A 20,963-nucleotide genomic window follows, 5' to 3' on the forward strand; every position below is an offset into this window, starting at 1 on the left:
ATTTTGGGGGTGCTCATCAGTGCTAATTCCACTGAGACCAAATCCTCTGCACATTTGCCATCCTCCCCTTCCCTCCTACACAGCCTCCCTGCTGACACACAGGCTGATACCTGCAGCGAGCTCAGAGATGGCAGTGAACCCCACAGATGAAAAACCCATGGCTGCTTGCATGGCAAGGGGCAGGAGGATACTGTGCACCATATGAGGAAGACAAACAGCAAAGGCAAGGTCCCGTGCTGTGCAATGAAGCACTGCAGACAGCACGAAGAGTGCAGCACAGCTCCATTTCCCCAGGCAACCTTACTTCTCACATTTCCTAGGTGCCAAGTGCTCAGCTTCTTCAGTCCAGAGCAATGCTCTCTGTCTCTGGCTCATTAAGATAATGAGCACCCCAGTCATCCCTCTCTGTGCTTTCTGCTCTAGAAACACATCAGTTCTCACCCGCTGCATTTGTAATTATAAGTGCAACTATCCAAATGGCTGCATTTGTCTCACCTGGCCCTGCATGCACTCTCCACACAGTGAGCAAACCTGTGATACAGGCCTCCAGGCAATTTTTAGAGACTGGTCCAGGAATAATGATTTTTATTAGTAAATTTCTATCATTATGAAATATCATTCTTAAATAATCCCTGTGCTGTATTTTTACTGTTGATTACATTAAGCATATTGGATATTAGCACTATTTTTAATGTTTCTAAAATTCACAGGAATATTAGCAAGAAACAGTCCATATCCACAACACCTGCTGTCCCTCTACTTTTGACATTAGACATATGACAAAGAAACACTCATGTACAGAAAAGAACCAGGTCTAAAGAATTTCACAGGTCACTGAACTATCTAAGGATATTGGAGAAGGCCACTGACTTCAAAACTACTTTGAATCACAAAAGAGAAATAAACATTAAATTCAGATTTGAGCTTAGCACTCTCTGTGTGTGGAAGATCTGGCTGTGGGTTGGGATCTTCCAGCGCTCCAGTGCAGCAGTGTAGGAATTACAGGACATTGATTTACAGCAGCCAAGAATCTGGTCCATGTGCCCCTCTGCAACTCTGTCGCTTCCTTGCAGGCTCTATTTAGGCTAAGTGCCCAGTACTCAGAGAGATGGAGCTTGGCTTCAATCTCCGGATATTATTTTTTTAATTGTCTGAGAAAGACATTGTTAGGCATTTGCAAATGAGGTGCTCTGCTACTGTGCCTAGATCTGTAGCAGCAATGCCACGCCAGCGAGCACCCACTTGGAAGGATTTTCTCTAGTTTTAAGGTTAAAAGTCCACACATAAGTTGGCCCTCTTTGGCGTGTTTTGTATACAGGACATGGGTACATATTGCGGATATCTTGTTTGTCAGCAGGAATGGCTTTGATGAAAATGACAGGCATGGCCGGGGTTAGCTCCTTGAGCCTGGAATCTGTGATTATCCCAGTCTACAAAGGAAAGAAGACAAAGTCTTAGTTAGATTTCCAAGACATCCATCAGCGGTACCCCAATATGCATGATCCTCTGTAATGTTTATACAAGCCGGACTTATTGGGCAAGTGCAAGCATCTTCCCTGAGATCAAGGGCATGGATGAGTCTATTTGAGGTAAGGAGGGTCTGGATCAAACACCTCTCCTGTTTCATCAGAAGCTTCCCTCAAGTGTAGCTTTTTCCAAGGGTGGGTACAAATGCCTGCTCTCACCAGATGCCCAAACTCACACACACCTGAGCTGGACTTTGCAGGGGAACAATGTTCCTGGCTATGTCCAGCCACATCATCCTTGTGCTGCTCTTGTCAAGGTTTTGCCAGACCAGAACCACCTCGTGGGAAGTGCTGCTTGTTCTAGGACCAATTGTGGACACCTGAACAGGGCTCAGGATGGAGAACAACACTAGAAGCGTGGATTTAAAGAGAGGAGAAGAGTCTAAAGGGCACCAAGTAAGTCTGCCACCACACCACCAAAATTTGAGCATGACCTGGGATACACTTGTCTGTGCAATGAATGCACTCAGTGTTTTGTGTGGCCCCAAAAGGCACCACAGGCTTGTTTCCACTCTCACAGGTGCTCACACCAACAAGGGGAATTCAGAAGGACTATTTCTGAGGGAATATTATCATTAAATAACAAGTCTACATTATCCTTTTCAAAGCAATGCTCTCACTCAGCAGGTTGCCCGACCCAGGAGAAGGACAGTATGCTGTCAGGGCATGAAATCAATGGCTTGTTTCTCTTATTTGGGTCTCTCTGGCAACTTCTGTTTCTCTTTCTGACAATAAAATGCCCTACACATCAATCAATTTCCAGGAAAAACTGCAAAATTACTTAATGGAAGCTAAAGAGGCCAAATGAAAATAAATACAGAAACAGAAATAAAACTTCTCAGTGCTAAAGAAACTGCCTCTCACTGCAGCTTAGCTTCACATATCATTATTATTTCAAATGCTCTTAGATCAGACTTGTGGGATGAGATTCAACCTCTCTAGTAGTTTATTTAGTTCTGCAAATGAGTGAAGAAAAATAAGCCCTCTTGCGACACACCTAGGTTTAATTGTACTAATGCCATCTGTTATACTAAGCTGTGATAAATCCAACTCCGATTTAGGATTTGATAGTTCCAACGTGCTGAACAAGCATTAAATAATTCTTACTATACCTTGCAAAGAAGCTATTTATCAAGCATTATTATGTGCTCTTTTTAAATCCACATCTTTCATTTCTAAGGCTGGAATTTGATCAGATCTCTTTTTTTACTGCTGACAATTTTTCAGATCAAATTTCCAAGATATATTCTACATATTTCTGGGTTAACAAAAGCTGAAATCTTCCTGAGGTATCTCTGTGGAACATATCATTGTGTTATGGCTGATTTGCATTTGCATTTTTTATCGCTCTCATCATCAGAAATTAATTCTACTCTGAAAGCAATTTTCCCTAACTACTGGCACAGCACACCTGGTAAAAAGCCACTGTTCTGTGCTCAGGGAGCTCAGGCCTCAGATCCTAAAAAAGTCTTCGCTTCTGCTTGTCCTGGCTTCTCAACAGGCAATTTGAAGAGTGGTCATATTACACTGCCGCATGTCGATGGGTCCAAAGACACAAAACAGCTGTCACAAGCCAGGGATGCTAATAGATGGGCCCGAATACATACGCAGTAAGCCAATACCCCCTCCCACTCAACTGCATTTTGAGGTGTTACTAGCACAGACACACCTGCACCACAGCTAATTTAGGGTCAGTTGGCTTAAAGACCTTCAGCATGGCTTGACTGTCTTTCAGATAGAGTTGCTTCTGTTTGCAGGGAAGGGGAGTCTGGTGATCTGACCAGCAGTGTAACCAGCAGGGAACATCATTCCAAGGTGGTCCAGAGGTTGCTGGGGTTAGTGCCTTCAACTGGACATGGGGAACAAGAAAAAGAGCCATCCATGGAGCACGCAGTGAAGAAGACCTAATGATGTGCTGTCCAGTAAAGCCAAATGAGAGACGATTTTTTATCGCTAAGTAGTTTAAGAGTTGAGATACAGATGGAAAAGGGTTTGTCAAGTTATTAATTTTTCAAAACAACCATAAATAAGAGACTGGCTGTTCACAGCACAATTTGCAAGTATCCCCTTCATGGCTGCATTGTAAGTTTATCACTGGAGACCTCAGCTTGAGCCACATCCTCCTCTCGCTCTCATAGCTCACAAGTACATGGGCATTACTGACAGCTGGCATCTGAAGGAAAAGGTTTCATATGCTGTCCCAGCTCACCCCTCCAGGAAAAATTTCAATCATCTCTGATGCGTGAGGTTTGATGTACCTGGTGCCTCTGCAGAAGAACGTGGCAAGCTGTGATGTTTGGGACTGTAGCACCAGAACTGGGCTGTGCCAGGGCTGGGTTGCACACTGATGTTGTTTTCATCTGCATCAGCTGCTGGGAGCATCTCAGGTAAAAATGAGCGGTGTGCAACTGTTCCCAAAGATATTGAGCTACTTGAACCGTCAAATAAATGTGACTGTTCCTTGCCACACAGATCTGCCCTTGTAAGCCTCTCTACTGGTTTAAGACTGGTGCTTTACATAGGACTAGCTTTAAAAAGTACACAGAAACCGTAGCTGGTGTAGCTCGAAGGAGGCACGATACCCTCAGTGTTAAGCCACTGCTCAGCACGCTGTGCACTGACTCTGCACCTCTTCCAAGGACAAGGTGCTGTGCTGTCTGCACCTGGCAAAGCTTTGTGTGGCACATGTGGCGCAAAACCCACCTCTGCCCTTGTCCTATCCTGCTCCAGTACCCTTGGTGAGTAGCAGGGCACATACTTGGCATCAAACTCTCCATTGCTGGGAGCAAGAAAGCCAGGAATCAGTCAGAAATCTCCCATGGCTTGAGATAAAATGTCTCATAGTGTCACAAGTCAAACTATCTCTCACTGAGTCCCACTGACTTTAACAGTGCTACAGCAAAAGATCATTTGGACCCAAAATAACCTGCTTCGTTCCATTTCATCTAATAGCTGCCTGCTGGAATGTTTTATAAATTTAAAACACCCAAGGGCAAACATAAATGTTTAAATAAATAGAAAAATCTGAGTAACAGAACATAGAGGGACTTTTTCCTTTTTTGGAGGCACAATCTAAATATGAAATATTCTTTTAAAAGTGAAGGTGTTCCCCAGAGGAGTTCTTCTAAACATGACCTGCCATTCTTATCAGAGGATTAATTTGGAAGGAGTATACAACCCAAAAGAACTCTGCACCTGTTTTAAAAATGCTGCATCCATTAATATATACTGGTACTCACTGGATTACAGGTAAAATGAATAGTTCCACTGGGTGGAAACGATATTTCAGTGTGAGCAGCAACATATGAAAATATTATTTTCCTTTCTGAAATAAATTGAAGCATGATACCCAGAGATTATGAATGGTTCTATAAATGTAATTGCTCAGTATCTTTCAATCATAAGGAAAATGTAACCAGAAAAACACATTTACTAAAGTCTGGATGGTCTCTGAAGACAAGCCTCATTGCTGAATGCAATCACCCATACAAGTTATTGGAGGCAGGCAGAGGGGAGAAGCCATGTGTTTCCCAAAAGATTTCTGACTTTGCACCACCAAAACTTCTCGTTCTTCACTTCCATTGCCACTTGGGGATGGGTAAAACCTAGGCAGAACTCAGCCATTTTGACCATTATATTTTCTAGTAATGGTAGTGAAGATGGTAAAGGAAAACGTAACAGCAGTCACTGGAATCTGTTTTTAATGGAGTATTCGATATGCAAGACCAGGATTTTTTTTAAACTTTCTCTGTACTGTTGTGTCCAGCTGATTTGTATCAGCTTAAAATGTCAGGTTTTGAGGGCAACTGAAATCCAGTGCTCCCTGTAGTAAGGGGTTGTAATCTCCAAGAATTGCAAGGGGTTTTGTAGAGCAGCCACACCAAAGGCTTAGACAAGGGAATAGGCAGGGAACTGTAGGACCAGGGCTTGGGAAAAGGACTGGGCTGCTCTCTGTTCTGCTACTGTGACTTCTGCTATTAGCAGAGCCAAAACCAGCGAGGCAGGAGATCTGACCTTATATCCACGTGAGATCTTTACTGCAACCTTCTGACAGAGCCTTTGCCAATGTTCCTGACTGCCTGTGGCTTTCCAGACCCAATGCACACATCAACCCTTTTCCAGAGAGAAAATGGAGCCTTGACCTTCCCAAGGATTTGTGATAAAATGCACATCAGATGGATGCCATCAGTCCGTGAATTCAAAGCTTTGCCTACTTTCCTATCCTTTATGGAAAACTATTTCAGAGAGGGAGCAGAAAAATAAGCGGAGAGTATTACATCCGAATTGCAAGGTCAGGCTGGGATATGGTATATAACAGGCATGGCCTCTCTCCTCAGCATCCTACCACCAAGCCCCACAACAGGTAAAGGAGGATCTTCAAGGTTAAGACTCTAAAGAGCTGCCTCTGAAATAAAAGTCTCTTCCTGTGAGAGGGTAAACTTGACACAGATAAGTAAGTTCTGGGTGACCCACTTTGATCAGCCTTCACTCTCTCACAGATCACTGGCAGCAGGAGCATCGCACTGGCTGCCCAGAGTAAGAGCTGAATGAATCACTGCCGTTTAATTCTCACACGCAGCACAAATTGGGAGTCATGGTACCACAGGCCAGGCAACTCGGAGGAGCAAGCCCAGTGGGGATTTGTCAGCCTAATGGCTCTTGCTCCACAGACTGCACTCCTAACAGCTGACAACTGTCAGAAGGAATGACGGGGACAATTGTGCTCTTCTGGGATGCTGCTTTGAGAGGTGCACTGCAAGAGGAGTGCTGAGAGCTACACAGGCAGGAAATAGCAAGTGTACACATTCCCCTTCAGCTGCCCGGTTGGAGGGTATGGTTCTCACCTTGGTTGCCCTGAGGCTGACTGTGCTACAAGTGAAAGGTACTGGGCCACATCCAGAAGGGGAAAGAAGAAGAGCAAGGGCCACCTACACTGTTTGTTTGTCCAGGATCAGCCTACCTCCCCATGGTGAGTCATCAGCCTGAGTCTGCGTTGACAATACAGGTTAGACTTTCGTGTAAGCTGTATTTGCCACCCTAAAGGGATGGCTAAAGGTTGTGATTAAATTTTGGCCACAAGCTCTATCTATGCAGATGACATCCTGCAGCACCCAACAGTGGAAGGACAGTGGTCTGGATTTGGCACATCCCAGCCATTCAGCTCTGGGGACGTGTAGGAAATCAGAGTCCTCTCCTTTCTCCTCACTGCTGCTAAACAACTGACAGAGTAATGACAATGCAAAGGTCTGCCATGGCACTTTTGGAGGCAGCAGCGAAATCACAACCATGCGAAGATGCAGGGACAATACAGCTCTGAGGGGACCTCCTGTTTTTTATCTGTAGTAACATCATGAGTACCAACCACAGTTTAGTCAATGTACACTGAGGTTGAGATTCACCTTGTAAACGATGTATCAGTCCAAGTTGGCCACCCTGAGCTCCCTCCACAGCCATGAAACAGACGACTCCAAAGGGTGATTCATCTGACCACCTTGGATACCCACTCGAGGCTGCAGAGGAGAGGCCTATCTTTCACATCTTCCCCATTTCTGAAGAGGCAGCTCAAATGACTATTTTAGATGAACGCCCGTCTGGGCTGAGAAGTTCCCCAAGGTACAGTACCAAGAAATAAGGGCATAACATCCATGGTTTCTGTCTCAATACAAAAGCCTTGGTGAGCTCACCTGTGCATCCCAGCGCGCACCCTCCATGAACAAACCATGGACATATGCCCCTTCCCGAGGAGGACTGGCAAAATCTTCTCTGTTCTTTTTTGTCACATCGCACTGCAAGGTCATCTTGTCCAAAGGCCACTCGTTCTTTCGGGCTGTGGACTGCATGATGGCTGTCAGGAAGGACTGGGGATTGAAGAATCCAGCAAGCCACACTGCGGAGGGTAAGGAAAAGTCTCCTGTCCAGGCCTCCAGCTCCTTGATACGAGTGAGGAGGTCAGCAAACCATGTGCCCAGGCTGGCTGTGGAAGGATAAGCCCTCTTTATCCAGGACTCAGGCACGGCGTCCAAGAAGAGGGCATTCTGCAAGTTCTCCATGTCACTTGTCATGGTCAGTTCTCCCTAAGTGAGAAAGGGTATAATTAGCACTGATAACTGTTTAACCTGAACAAAGCTTGCTTGAAAGCAGAGGCTGAGCTAGGAAGTGTGGAAGAGCACGCCACCCTACACAGTCACAAGTGTTCATATGCTGTGAATTTCTTCATGAGTTTGGGGTTTTATGAACACCTTCTATTGCATATTCCTGCACCTTCCCTACTGTAAAAATACTACTTGGAGGAAAAGATATGTAACAGAGTGACAGCGAGCATGGTTGTCCCTCAGTTGTCCCAGTGTTGTTTCTGTTTTCTCTCATTGCCTGAAGATCTTTACAGGGCAGATTTTCAGAGGTGCAAAGCTGTTCTCACTCACGCTGCCAGGGCAGGATACTGGAGTCGCTGATGATCTACTCCAAAACTGTCCAAATGTTTGTTACGTCAAGTCCTATCCCGCTCCTCTCCTCCACTTCCCCTCACTCCCCTCATCTTTTATTGCTTTGAAGTGCAAGTCTTTCTTTTTGACTTCACATGTTGTCTGCAAATGTAATCACAGTTTCTTTCACAGCAGGGAAACACAGAACAAATTAAGATATGATTCAGCCAAGTGAGAGATAGAGAGAGGTTTGGCTTTTCCTTTATCCAGCAATTAATTATTTTTAAAGCTTTTAGAAACCTGTATCAGTTTTGCCCAGGCAGGAGAAGAGCTGGAACATCACTGCATGGCCAAAAAGTGCTTCTGCACAGCGATAACAGCGTCCCTCTCGAACCTCTGGTACTCTGCAGAGAGTCCCCAGTGTCTGCTAGTCTAAAATTAAGAAAATTCCTGCTGCATCCAGCCGAAATTACATTAAATCTAAGCAAGAGATGCCTGGATGGTACCAATGCTGAAAGGACAGCTAAGAGAAGCCATTAAGAGATGCAGCAGTTTGTGCAGCAGGTTGCGCACAAACACAGACAGGGCTCACAAGCTCTGCTCAGGGCAGTGTACACTTGGTCGGCAATGGTGGTGACATGCCACAGGGCATTCTCCCTGGCACCACTGGAGCAACTGTCCCTGGCACAGCAGAGGTCTCAGCTCGGACCAAGCTCCTGATGGAGGCTGCAGTTCATCATGTCTGCGACTGCAGGCAGTGCCTGGAGCCTCTCACTGAGCATGGGGCTGGGAGACTGTCTCCTTGCCTGTAGATGTGCATTGGTGGAGGACCTGTGCCACCAAGTAAAGGATCTGCAGGAGGAGGACAGCAAACTGTTTAACATCAGAGATGATGAGAAAAAGACCAACTGGATCTTCTCTGAAACCCTGCAGATGCAAGAGGAGCGTCAGCTCCCAACAGTATCAAAGGAAGGCAGGCAGAGTCTGTGCCTATCTGCTTGGGAAAGGGAGACTCCCGTGATGGCGAAGGCTGGAAGCTTGTGACTACCAGCAACAGGAGCAAGGCTTCAGTTCCCCCTGCAGATCTGCAGCTACAGAATAGGTTCAGTGCCCAGGTAGGAGACAAGGGGTTGGGAACTCTGTCCATCAGAGCATCTATGCTGATGGAGGCTGTGCCATGCAGCAGCACAGGAGAGATCAGTGAGTGACAGTAGTAGGTGACTCCCTGCTGCAGAGGACAGACACCCCCATCTGCCAACCTGTGTTGCTGTCTGGGGACATTTACTGCATGCTGAGAGCTTGGATCCAGGACACTGTGGAAAGACTGCTGAGGTTTGTCCAGCCTTCAGACTATTACCCCTTTACACTCTTCCACAGGGCCACCAATGATACCCAAAGATGGGTATGCTGCCATTCAGAGGGACCTGGACGGGCTGGAGAATTGAGCTGAGAGGAACCTCATGAAGTACAACAGAGGGAAATGCTGAGTCTTGCACCTGCAGAAGAATAACCCCATGCACCAGTACATGCTGGGGACCCGCTGCCTGGAAAGAAGTTGCAGGAAAGGACCTGGGAGTGCTGGTAGACAATAAGCTGACCATGAGTCAGCAATGTGCCCCTGCAGCAAAGAAGGCTACCAGCATCCTGGGCTGCATTAGGAGGAACGTTCCCAGCAGGTTAATGGCAGCACTCTGCTCAGCATTGGTGAGGCCACATCTGGCAAGCTGGGTCCAGTGCTGGGATTGTTCAGCCTCAAGAAGAGATGCCTCAGGGAGGATCTTTTCAATATCTATAAATATCTGATGGTAGGAAGTAAAGAAGATGGAGCCAGACTCTTCTCAGTGGTGTCCAGTGACAGGACAAGAGGCAATGGGAACAACTTAAAAAACAGAACATTCCATTGACACACAAGTACAAACTTTTTTCCTGTGAGGGTGGTTGAACACTGGAACAGGTTACCCAGAGAGGCTGTGAAGTCTCTATCCTTGGAAATTTTCAAAACCCAGCAGGGCGTGGTCCTGGGCAACCTGCTCTACCTGACCCTGCTTTGAGCACAGGGTTGGACTAGATGATCTCCAGAACAACTAATCTGTGATTCTGTGATACTCAAGCCAAGCAGTCTGCTAAGACAAAAACTTGCAAATGCAGGCTCAGCTTCTACAGGTACGTAATGCCCTTCACAATTAAATCTTTGCATGCCCCATGCTGAGCTAGAGGGGTACAACACACTATAGCAGTTTGGAGACTTGTAGTTAATGTTGATCACTGGTTTCCATTACAAATACTTACATTTGTCCCCTTATAATTTTGCCAAAATTTATCTGACTTACAATTTCTCTTTGCCTCAGGCTGAGTGTTTTTGGAAAGATTAACTGAAATCAGTTGAGCTGTTCCTGAGAATGAGGGTGAGGGAATTGGGTCAGTCTATTCACATTAAAAAATTCCAACTGTTCTTTCAGAGGACTTCAGTGCCTCCAGCCATGAGGTCAGCAGAGGTGCCCTTTACTGGGGTCACAAAAATCTATGAAGCTTTAGCAAAAGTTGAAATCCACTTAAAGCAACCCCAACACATGTTTAGCAATGCTTGTCAGAGTCCAGCAGCTAAAAATCTTTGCAGTTTATTCCTATGCTGACCATGCCCTGCAGATCACACTGACAAGCTACGGTAGGACAAGAGCACAGCTAGACACCCAGCCAGACCATGGGAGAGCAGTAATGAGTGCCCTTGTTGATGGCCCGTGCTGCACCTGGCACTAACAAGTGGAAGCAGGATCAGTGCTGAGTGATCAAGACTTAGGGCAAACAAGCATGCCGGCGCTCTTGGGTTAGCAAGCATTTTCTCAAAGGAAGTACACTGCAAAGAGACCAGAGACTCCCAGGCTTGGAAGACAACTTGTCATCAGAACAGGAATCCTCTGAGCTAACCACGCTGTTGCAAATGCAACACCCAGAGCTGCTGGATGACAGGTAAAACAAAGGGCTTGAATGCATGTCTACCCCACACACTGTGTCTTATCAAAGGGAGGAAGGGTGTCAGCTGAATTCAGGCACTGGAAATGTACACTCTAGCACTTCTGGCTTTTTAGCAACACTCATCTTCCCCCCCCCCCCTCCCCCCCTTCCCCCCCTCCCCCCCCCCATGAAAGTTTCTAAACATCCACAATAAAATTCATTTTTTCTGGCAATAAGCAAGGGCAGTACTTCAAGGGGATGTGTCTCCCCAGCACCCACCAATTCAAATCAGAGCTGAGAGCACTTTTGTACTGCCCCCATGCCTGGAAACCACCGCAGCCCTGGGATCCCCATTCAGAGTTGCCCCCCAGAGATCTGTGGTTTCCCATATAGAAATCCCCTCCCAGGGAAATGTTCATCTCTCAACAGGATGGGCTGGTACAAGGCATTATTAAACCTCTTCTCCAAAGATGACTTGTTAAAAGTAGTAAGATTTTAAAAGGCAGCAAGCATCTGAACCTGCTGGGTTTCCCCATGGAGAACAGATTTCTGGTGGACAGAGAAAATCTTGTGTAAAAAGGTTTTAAGATTTATTATTTTTTTTTAACACTCTTGAAGCTAAAAGCAACAAATAGGTTTAAATGAAAAGGTGGAAGCAGGACTATTTGCAATTAGTCCTAAAACATGAGGAACAACTGTAACCACCTTTCAAAATATACATCACCTTCTGTCATTTCATGTGAGCAGAGACCAGGTAAGTCTCTGCCAGTAAATCATCTCATTATTTCTATTCAATGATTTTACATTTGTAGGGAATCTCAAAATGATGGGTTACCTGGTAGAAGGTCTTTAAAGTCCTGGGTAAGTCCAAGCACAAGGGTCAAACACAAATTAACGATTTCTCGTTTTGGTATTTGCCATGAAGTGACAAAGGGATACAAAGGCAGCACGTGCCCTGTGCGTTTCCTCTTAGGCACCTGAGATGTTTCACTTTATCTATAACACACTTTAAGACAATTTACTGACCCACAATTAAAGCTCACACAACAGAAAAGCATGGCCATGGCTAATCAGAGGATCTGGTAATGAGCTTTACAAGGCTGTCAATATGATTTGACCTCATCAGGGGGCAGCTGCCATGTTTTTTTTATTTAATAACTTCTGTTGGCACATGAACTCTGAAGTATCACTGTGGTTCCTTCTTCATTCATTATCACATGGGTGATCATCTGCCATCCCAGGAGACTTAGACCCTGAGAGGACCTATTCAATAGGCTGGTCTCTGGCTAAAGCCATGGCAAGACCATGCAGGAAGAAAAAAAGTCTGAGGGGAAAAGTACTGCACTGGTCACAGCAGGACACTGGGAATCACAGGGCCTTCTAATAGTGACAGTCAGAAGTATTTTGCGCTCCTGGAAAGGTTTTAAAGCGAGTAAAAATATTGCGAAATGCGTGCAAGCAGTCGAATTGATTTAAAGACATAACCCTCATGATCATATGTCCTGTCTAGTTTTACTTTCAGGAAACAAATGAATTAGCAAATGTAATTCTCAGGAAGATTTAAGAAAAGCAATTTTTAAAGCCTGCACACTCAAGCATACTTGCTGGAATCTCCTGTGAGGGTTCAAAGCATCTATAGCAGCTATCTCATATAGTTGTCCAAACACAATTATGCGTAAATTTGCATTTCAGATGCTGAATACTAAAGTGCATCCAGAATGATACAAGTTACTTCTTTTTTTTTTTCCAAAATTCTGGGACTAATTTTCACTAAAGACACCCTTGAAGGAAACCCTAATCAGCCTGCAGACACTTCCTCAAGATGAGCAGACTATTGTCACAAATTCTTTTCTCAGTTAAGGTTATTTTCACTTGATACAGTGAAATACCCAGCTAGCCTTACAAAATTTGGTCTTACTTTATCCTTTCATAATATTTATTATCCTCATTTTGGAGGCTTATCGTTCACTGAAATAGAAAAATAGAAATAGAAAAAATAGAAATAGAAATAGAAAATCTTCTTGCAAAAATTACACTGGGTACAACATTAACATGCAAGTGTTTCAGCCCAGCCTCTGGTCTCACCGAAGTCGTCCAGAACAAAGGACTTTGAAATGCAACATGCCAGTTATTTTTGATGGCTACCAGTCTATTGCAGTTTCTCTTCTTCTTAATGGGATGTCTCCTATTTTTAGACCAAACAATCACTTTCCGCTACACAGACACAATGAATTATTCAAAAATACAAATTAGACATGACATTTCGAAATTGCCTTCTTTTAGCAGATAGTCAGTTAAAAACAATAAGACTTGCTTCCTCTGTGTTTTATTTATTCTCTTCTGAGATCTGTGGTTCCTCTTATGTAAACTCTCCTCCTCTGAGTGCTGTCAGTAAAGATCCCCAATCCCAGAGATTAACGTGCATTAACAACTCTCATAGGAGCTGCTCTCAGAAGGAACAATTAAAGAATTATTTCTCTCCCAAACTGAGTGTGAGACCTAGCTGTCAAGTCAGGACAGCAGCACTGCCTACAGAAAGAGCCAACAGCAGGGCCAAGCATCCCCTGGCTGCTATGCGGTACCCAAGGCACGGGAAGGGCCCACTGGGGGATGCTGGGCAGCGGTGTGGGTCATGCACGATGTCTAACTCAGCTCTGCAGGGACCCACATGCAATCTTTGCTTGCACGCACAGAAGAATTGCCCACTGGTGGTATCTCAGACCCTTCAAACTTTTATCTTCAGCATACACAAGACGAAGAAATGCTAACACAAATAGATACTGCTACTCATCTGCTCTTCAGTAGTCCTTAAGTCCTGGCCCTGTGGTGCCTCTGAATCACACCGTAGGTACTGAGGCTGTTGGGACCAACCTATGTAGTCATTAGAGGTGCCTTTTCTGAGGGTACCATCTCACTTCCCTGCTATGATTTGTGGCAGGGATTTGGGGAGAAATTTGCACCCTCCGTTATTGCCTGATTTCTGTGGTTTATTTTGTCTGCGGTTTATTTAAGCCCATGCATCCACTCATTCCCCCTACCAATGTTAAACAGCTTATTCTCCACATTAAATCTAATTGCTACACGTTGTCCCAGTTCCAATTATATCTTGTTTGGTCCCCCAGGATTGAAACATCAAATCATTTCTGTTTACCTGTCTCAGGAAACAGAATTTTCAATTCCACTGCCTTATGCTAGAAAATAAAGGAAATCTGTTTATAATAATTGAGTACATAAATACCAGCCTATTTTAAAATGGATTGTACATACTGGGCCACCATGGAGCATATATGATATGTCTCTCTCTTTAATCAAGACAATAAGCATCAGGAGTGAACGCAATGCAGAAATGTCTGAGGTAGCATGGACCCAAGCTGCTGGCTTCACAGCAGCGCAGCTGCACAACACAGCTGGGATTTACAAGCAGCCTAGTCCTATCCCTGCAGAGCTGCAGCTACCTAAAATCCCAGAGCCAACCCTAGCACCTCTGCGTGCGTGCTGCAGATACGTCCTTTGAAGATCTCTCTTCAAAGCTGCCCTCAGGAGAGAGTTGGGATTGTCATTCAGTCTCAAGACAGGTCCTCCTTGCTCACCTGTCAGCTCTTTCTACTAATGGGGTCATACAAAGTAGTTGCAGTTCCTTCAAGTGCAATGGTTCCCATGCTATTGAAAGTATTTTTGCAAGCTGAGTGTTTTGGCGAAATGGAATGACAACCTGTCATTCAGGAAATGATGGAATAGGGAATGCCCAGTGACTGATGTCCTTAATTGCTGCCTTACACCATGAAATCATCCAGGGAGCAACTTTGTGTCGATGGTGCAGGGAAGGCATCGTGGTAACGTTGAAGCCACCAGCTTTGTGCTGCAAGCTCCAGGCAGCGTTCCTCCGCCACACTTTGGCCTTTCCAAGGGATGTACAGCACTCGGCTATGGTGAAGAGTCTTTTCGGATGACAAGGTGAAGGGGAAGTGTTGCTACAGGGCACCAGGGCTGGCTAGGCAGGTCCTCACTCACTTGCAGTGCAGTCTGATCTATGCTGGTTTATCCCCTAATGGGCAGTCAGAAACTTTTTATATTTTGTCCTACCAACTGCCTAGGAGGGGATTCAGCAGATGACTTCCCCTACCAGTGGATGCAGCCTCAAAGCACAGCCCTCTTGCACATCCTGCTGAACCCAGAAATTTGCATCCTGCCTGGTGTGTCCTGCCAGCCCCAGAGCTCCTCACTGTTCTCCATAAGCAATGGCCAAAGCCACCACCCAGAGGGACACAGACATCACCTTCCTAGAGCAAAGTCTAGTTTCTTACCAGGGTGGAGAAGCAACTGTGGGTGGAGCAATCATGGACAGTATCTCCATAGGGAAGGTCTGCTCCTGACCCTCCTCCATTAGCAAATGACTCATACCCAGCAAGGAGAGTTGTATCTCTTCCAAAACTCTTGAGTTTTTAGGCTTTTTCTCTTATAGCTCTGGACATTTTGTGTCTTTACACATGACCAATCTTTCCTTTGATTTCAGCTCAGCTTGTGCCTTTAATGACACTTTGTTACAAGTTCCCCCCAGTAACTGGGCATTTTGTGAAAAGGTGTGATTTTTTGGCTCACCTTTAAATAGGCCACGTCTCAATTTCTGAGTGACCTATTGTTGCTGTGCTACAATATCAAGTGGACTGAAGTGCTTGGTCTCTGTTCCCAAAAGCAGTCATTGCTGTGTGTATCTTTAACCTCTCCCAGTGCTTGCACTCATGGCCTGTGGACAATGTGCCATTTGAAATCCATCTGTGAACCCTTCCCCATGGAGTCAAGTTGGTTTTGCAGCCAGCAGTGCTGTATACAGAGTGTAACCCCTTTTATTCCCTGAGCACCTTTTCCATTCATCAAGATTTTATAACGCTGCAGTCGCAAGCATCCAGAGCTCCTACCTTCAGCCCCAAATCCAGTTCCTTGAGAGAGCGCTTTATTTCACCAGTGAGGATGTTCATGCGCTCACATTCCTGGAAGGCAACCACAACGTACGGCGTCCTGTCCTCCACCTTTGCCATCAGTTCTGCAGTGTTAAACTCATCCATCAATTTCTCTAGCATCTCTTCCAGAAGAGCTTTCACCTGTGTGCCAAAGGGAAAAGAGAGAGGGATGTTAGTGAATGACCCACTGGGCTTCCTCAGCTGACAGCTGCCTGATCGCAGGATGAAAACTCCATCCGCCAGTTAGTGTCTCCGAAAACCATCAGTGTCAGCTGCGGTGGGCATGGCACCTTTCAAAGAGCTTGCCCCATCCTATTAAAATTCAAATGCTTACAAAAGTTAATGTCAGATGAGACGCTTTCAAAATGATGGTTTAAAAATGTCACCGTGACATGTAGCAGTTTCCTTTCTTCTTGGATCTTAAGCCTGTATTCTTACTCCTCCTAAGGTCAGGTTTGCTGCAAGAAGACGGATGGGGCTATAGCCTCAGCTGAGCCTCAGGACAGCAGAGCTTATGAGCTGTTTTTCTGTGGTATATTGATAGAGGAAGATGATTGTATAAAATTGAATTTTAAGCTGAATTTGGCATTCTGAACTAATAGAGCCGTGGAAGAAAAGCATAATGAAACAAAATTATTTTCTAGTCAACATTACAGCTTCATTTGGAAACAGTGCTTTATACCTCTAAATACTAACCAGGGAAAGCGCCAATGCAACAGGAAGTTTTTAGTGTCTAAAAAATAAATAAAACAGACAAAAACTTTTCTGATTGACAATGAGGCATGAAGACCCTAATCTTCATGGGATCAGCTGTACCTCTCAGGTTGGAGACTGTTAGGCAACTTGGTATGAAAGTCTCTCACTCAATGCTTTGCTTTACTTCTGTGCTGGAACCTGAGCTAGACTTCTGCTTTTTGGGGATTTTTCAGGACCACATAACACACAGTTACAATTCTGGGGTCTGATGTGCAAAACCTGGCGTGCAGGTGCCAGTGACAGCTGCCAGCTAGTGACAGAGGGCAGAGCAGGGTAGTTTTATTGCCATGCCCACCAACATTCATATTTTGGACTCTGTACTCCAATTTACTCCCATTGCTGCTCTTCCAAACCCTCCACATTCATGTCAGGCATTATGAAGAGGTGATGATGTGTAGGCTGTTATTGCAACCAGCTAGGTGGCTCAAGTTAAAGCTCAGCTGGAAAAGCTCTTCAGCTGCACCTCAGGTGCAGTACAGAAATATCCTCCAATTTGAAATTCCCCTGCAAATCCCTTTGGCTCTGATTTTTTCACAACAATTACAGCTCATTTTCTGTAATGTGGCCCTAGAAACCCGTGGGAATAACTGGACTTGTCAGAGCCTTGGGAAAATGACAGGCTCGTGGTTTCCCTGCAAACTCCCTAAAACCATCTCAGCCAAACCAGGGGCCAGAAATCCTCCAATGGAGGAGCTAAGAGGTAGCTCTTAACTCACTCTCATTCAAGAACCAAGTGAAAGGGATGCAGCCAGTGCCAGTTATAGCTCAGATAATGAGAGAGATCACCTCCAGAAAATTAGCTATGGGAGCATCCCCCCAGGCACCACGCAGTGCAGTGGGGCCACACTCAGGTTGCTTTCAGGTAGCTTTTCTTCTCAGAGAGATCATGAAAGCCGTGAGGACTTCTGTGCTCCTGTGACAATCTTCTTGACTGTCACCAGGAGTTTGCAGGGTAGCCATGCCCTGTGATGCCACTGCTGGATCACTCACTGATAATTTTGCTTCTCCGGCCAAGAAGTTTAATTGTATTTCAATAGCAAAAGGACTGGGAGGGGAGAAGAGGTAGTCACATTTGCTATCTTTGAGCATCTCCTTTGGCTTTGCTACCTCTGGATTATTCCCCTCACCTCAAATTCCAGTATGAACTGAAAAGTGAACATGCCCAGCACTTCCAAGGGCCCCTTAGGCAAAGGCAGTAAGTTCCCCAGCTCCACACCAAGCCAAAGGAAGCATGTGTGAAACCACAAACTTCATATAAGATTTCTATTAACCATTCATTAATTTGCAAAGCCTGAAACACAGAGCTGGGACCTTAAGACTGCAGAAATAAAAAAACTGAGTGAGTGTTGGCTGGTTTCAGATCCTGTTATGCTTGGGCCAGATTTTAACGAGCTGTGAGTTTTGAGAGGAAGGGCTGAGATCAGCCCGGTACATAGGCATAGCGAAGGAGTTCAGCTGGAAATAAGGAATTACAAGGCCCCTGAGAGCTTGGGAGCTGGGTGGGACCTGGTGGCAGCAGTAAGAGGTGGGCTGAGCTCTGGGTGGCACATTGTACCTGGCAGACGGTGCACTCAGGGAGCCCATTGGTATGCCAGTCACAGCATGGTGCACAGGGACCAGTGCCTCAGAGACAGTGGAGGCCACAGAAGGTTTATTTTCAACGTCTTCACAGGGTGATAATGAAGGTATTGCAGTTCAGGGGGTAATTAAAAGCCACTGCCCTATTACTGACAATACTCCAGTTACATCCCACCATGGTGATATTCTGCATAATATGAGGCTAGTGGTTTTAGACACTCGGTTTGTATCCAGCAAAGGCAGATCACATTATAATAAGCAGTTGTGAGACAAACCTGAGCTAGGCAGGACTACTTATGAATGAGACAGGTATCAAAATTCAACAGTTCCTTCCTCTACCCCTCTCACCGTTTCTTCCCTGGTCACCACTCCTCCTTCACCCATGCTGGTGTCCCGGGGCTGCAACTCCAACACGATGCGGAAGAGCTTCTCTGAGGTCTGGGTAAGGAAGCCAATCTCAGCATTGGGATGGAGGCCATACAGATAAGGAGACTCCGGAGGCAAGGCATCATCTATGTACTGTACAGAGAAATTCAGGTTCAGGTTAGATACAGAGTCCAGGGCACTTTGCCTGCAGAGTTCATGGTGCTGGAATTATCACCCACCCGAGTAAGTAAGCCCAAGCTGATATAACTCTGCTTGTGGCTGAAACACCAGCAAACTGATGGGAGAAAGGAGTGTACAATTGTTTACAGAACTGCTTCTACTCCTGCTGTGAAAATTTAGTAATTGCTAAAGTTTGGCTTGGCTACATAGCTCAGGCCTGGACTTTCTCTAGCAATTATCCGCTGTGCATTTCAGCATCAATATCCTGAAATCTCTTGGGGGAATTTAGCTTCCAGTAGTTAAGTTTTATGAACAAAAACAGCTTAATATGCCTATCTCTGCTATCACATTTGTATACAAAGAACAGATGAGATCAGTAAGTAGAGCAACAAGACCCTTCAGTGTTTCTCATCAAAACTGATGATAAAAGGAGCTTGAAAGGGCCATTTTAGCAAACAGTATGTGGATGTAATTTTCCAGGAGCCCTGTTCAAGTCTCAAGAACCAATACAGTTGTTCTATTCATGCATGAACAGAATGAGCCCATGATGAAGTAGCAAATTACCATTAGACTTGGTTCATCCAAGGGAATGCTGAAATGTCTACAGAAACAGAACATAATGGGAAATAACAGGAGGTGTGTTGAAACACTGCGGTCCTATTCACTGCCTCCTAAACCAGATTATAGGGCAGTTATGGAAGACATTACATTTATGTGTATAAATAATGCCAGAAAACAAAGAGCTTACCTGATGATAGCCATTATAGTCCATGTTCCCTGGGAGGGGAAATCCTGGAGCAAGGAGGAGTTCTCCCTCCAGCATTTCTGGCTTAATAAATTCTTCCAAATAGGTTTTGCAAAGCCGCCTGTCCCAGTCATCTGTAATGTGACCTCCGTACATAATCTCACCAAAGAGGTAGCGTAAATCATCATATGGGATCTGAAGAATGAACCAGGAGGGCATGAAGGAGTTCAGGCAGCCAGAGCTCCACCAGCCATGTCGCTGAGCTGCAGGCTACAACACTAAGCACTGATCTGCACAGTGACTGCTTTCACAGCAGTGAAAAACTATTTCAGTTTTCTAAGTAAACAAACATTAGGTAGTAGTTAAATCCTGCCCAAAGAAAACTGGATCACAGCATAGATTTCGTGCAGTTTCCCACTGAAATGGAAATTTATTCTAAGCTCTGTTAAACCAAGACCACTATGTGTTTTCAATTATTAAAGACCACAGGCACTATTTGTTATGATTTGTAGGCTGCTACAGATGTGAGTGGCGCGGAAGTTTCCCATCTCACCACAAACGTATACTGAACTGTGAAGTTATAAAACCAAAGATACCAAGGAAATGGCATTTAAGGAGACTTCACAGGAGTTTCAGCACAAGCCAGTCTACCTGGCTTGTCCTGTCCAACCTGGACAAGCTCGAGGAGTGGGTCTGTGTGAACCTCATGAAGTTCAACAAGGCCAAGTGCAAGGTCCTGCACCTGGGTCAGGACAACCCCCGGTAACAATACAGGCTGGGGGATAGAGGGATTGAGAACAGCCCTGCCGAGAAGGACTTGGGGGTACTGATGGATGAAAAGCTGGACATGAGATGACAATGTGCGCTCACAGCCCAGAAGGCCAACCGTAACCTGGGTTGCATCAAAAGAAGCGTGGCCAGCAGGTCGAGGGAGGGGATTCTGCCCCTCTACTCTGCTCTGGTGAGACCCCACCTGGAGCACTGCGTCCAGCTCTGGAGCCCTCAGCACAAGAAAGACACGGACCTGTTGGAGCAGGTCCAGAGGAGGGCCATGAAAATGATCAGGGGGATGGAACACCTCTGCTGTGAAGACAGGCTGAGAGAGTTGGGGTTGTTCAGCCTGGAGAAGAGAAGGCTTCGGGGAGACCTTATTGCAGCCTATCGGTACTTAAAGGGGGCTTATAAAAAAGATGGGGACAAACTTTTTAGCAGGGCCTGTTGCAAGGGGGGAATGGCTTTGAACTAAAGGGGGGTAGATTTAGACTAGATATAAGGAAGAAATTTTTTATGCTGAGGGTGGTTGCCCCGAGAGGTGGTGGATGCCCCATCCCTGGAAACATTCAAGGTCAGGTTGGACGGGGCTCTGAACAACCTGATCTTGCTGAAGATGTCCCTGCCCACGGCAGGGGGGTTGGACTAGATGACCTTTAAAGGTCCCTTCCAACCCAAACTATTCTATGATTCTATGATTCTATCACTG

At 45.5% G+C, this 20,963-nt stretch overlaps 1 protein-coding gene across 3 annotated transcripts in view; it reads right to left on the minus strand.

Annotated features, from left to right (window-relative positions):
* Positions 1-576: 576 nt before the first annotated feature.
* DNAH9 (dynein axonemal heavy chain 9) overlaps positions 577-20,963 on the minus strand; it is a 211,213-nt gene continuing 190,826 nt past the window's right edge. For all 3 annotated transcript variants that reach the window (XM_076353524.1, XM_076353525.1, XM_076353526.1), the window contains 5 exons: positions 19,487-19,678; positions 18,541-18,711; positions 15,817-15,999; positions 7,211-7,600; positions 577-1,430 (listed from right to left, as the gene is read on the minus strand). In XM_076353524.1, coding sequence (XP_076209639.1) covers positions 1,203-1,430; positions 7,211-7,600; positions 15,817-15,999; positions 18,541-18,711; positions 19,487-19,678 — 1,164 coding nt within the window. In that variant the 3' untranslated portion in view covers positions 577-1,202. The remainder of the gene's footprint in view (positions 1,431-7,210; positions 7,601-15,816; positions 16,000-18,540; positions 18,712-19,486; positions 19,679-20,963) is intronic.

Source organism: Aptenodytes patagonicus, chromosome 16 (assembly GCF_965638725.1).
Source record: "Aptenodytes patagonicus chromosome 16, bAptPat1.pri.cur, whole genome shotgun sequence".
Lineage (NCBI taxonomy): Eukaryota > Metazoa > Chordata > Aves > Sphenisciformes > Spheniscidae > Aptenodytes > Aptenodytes patagonicus.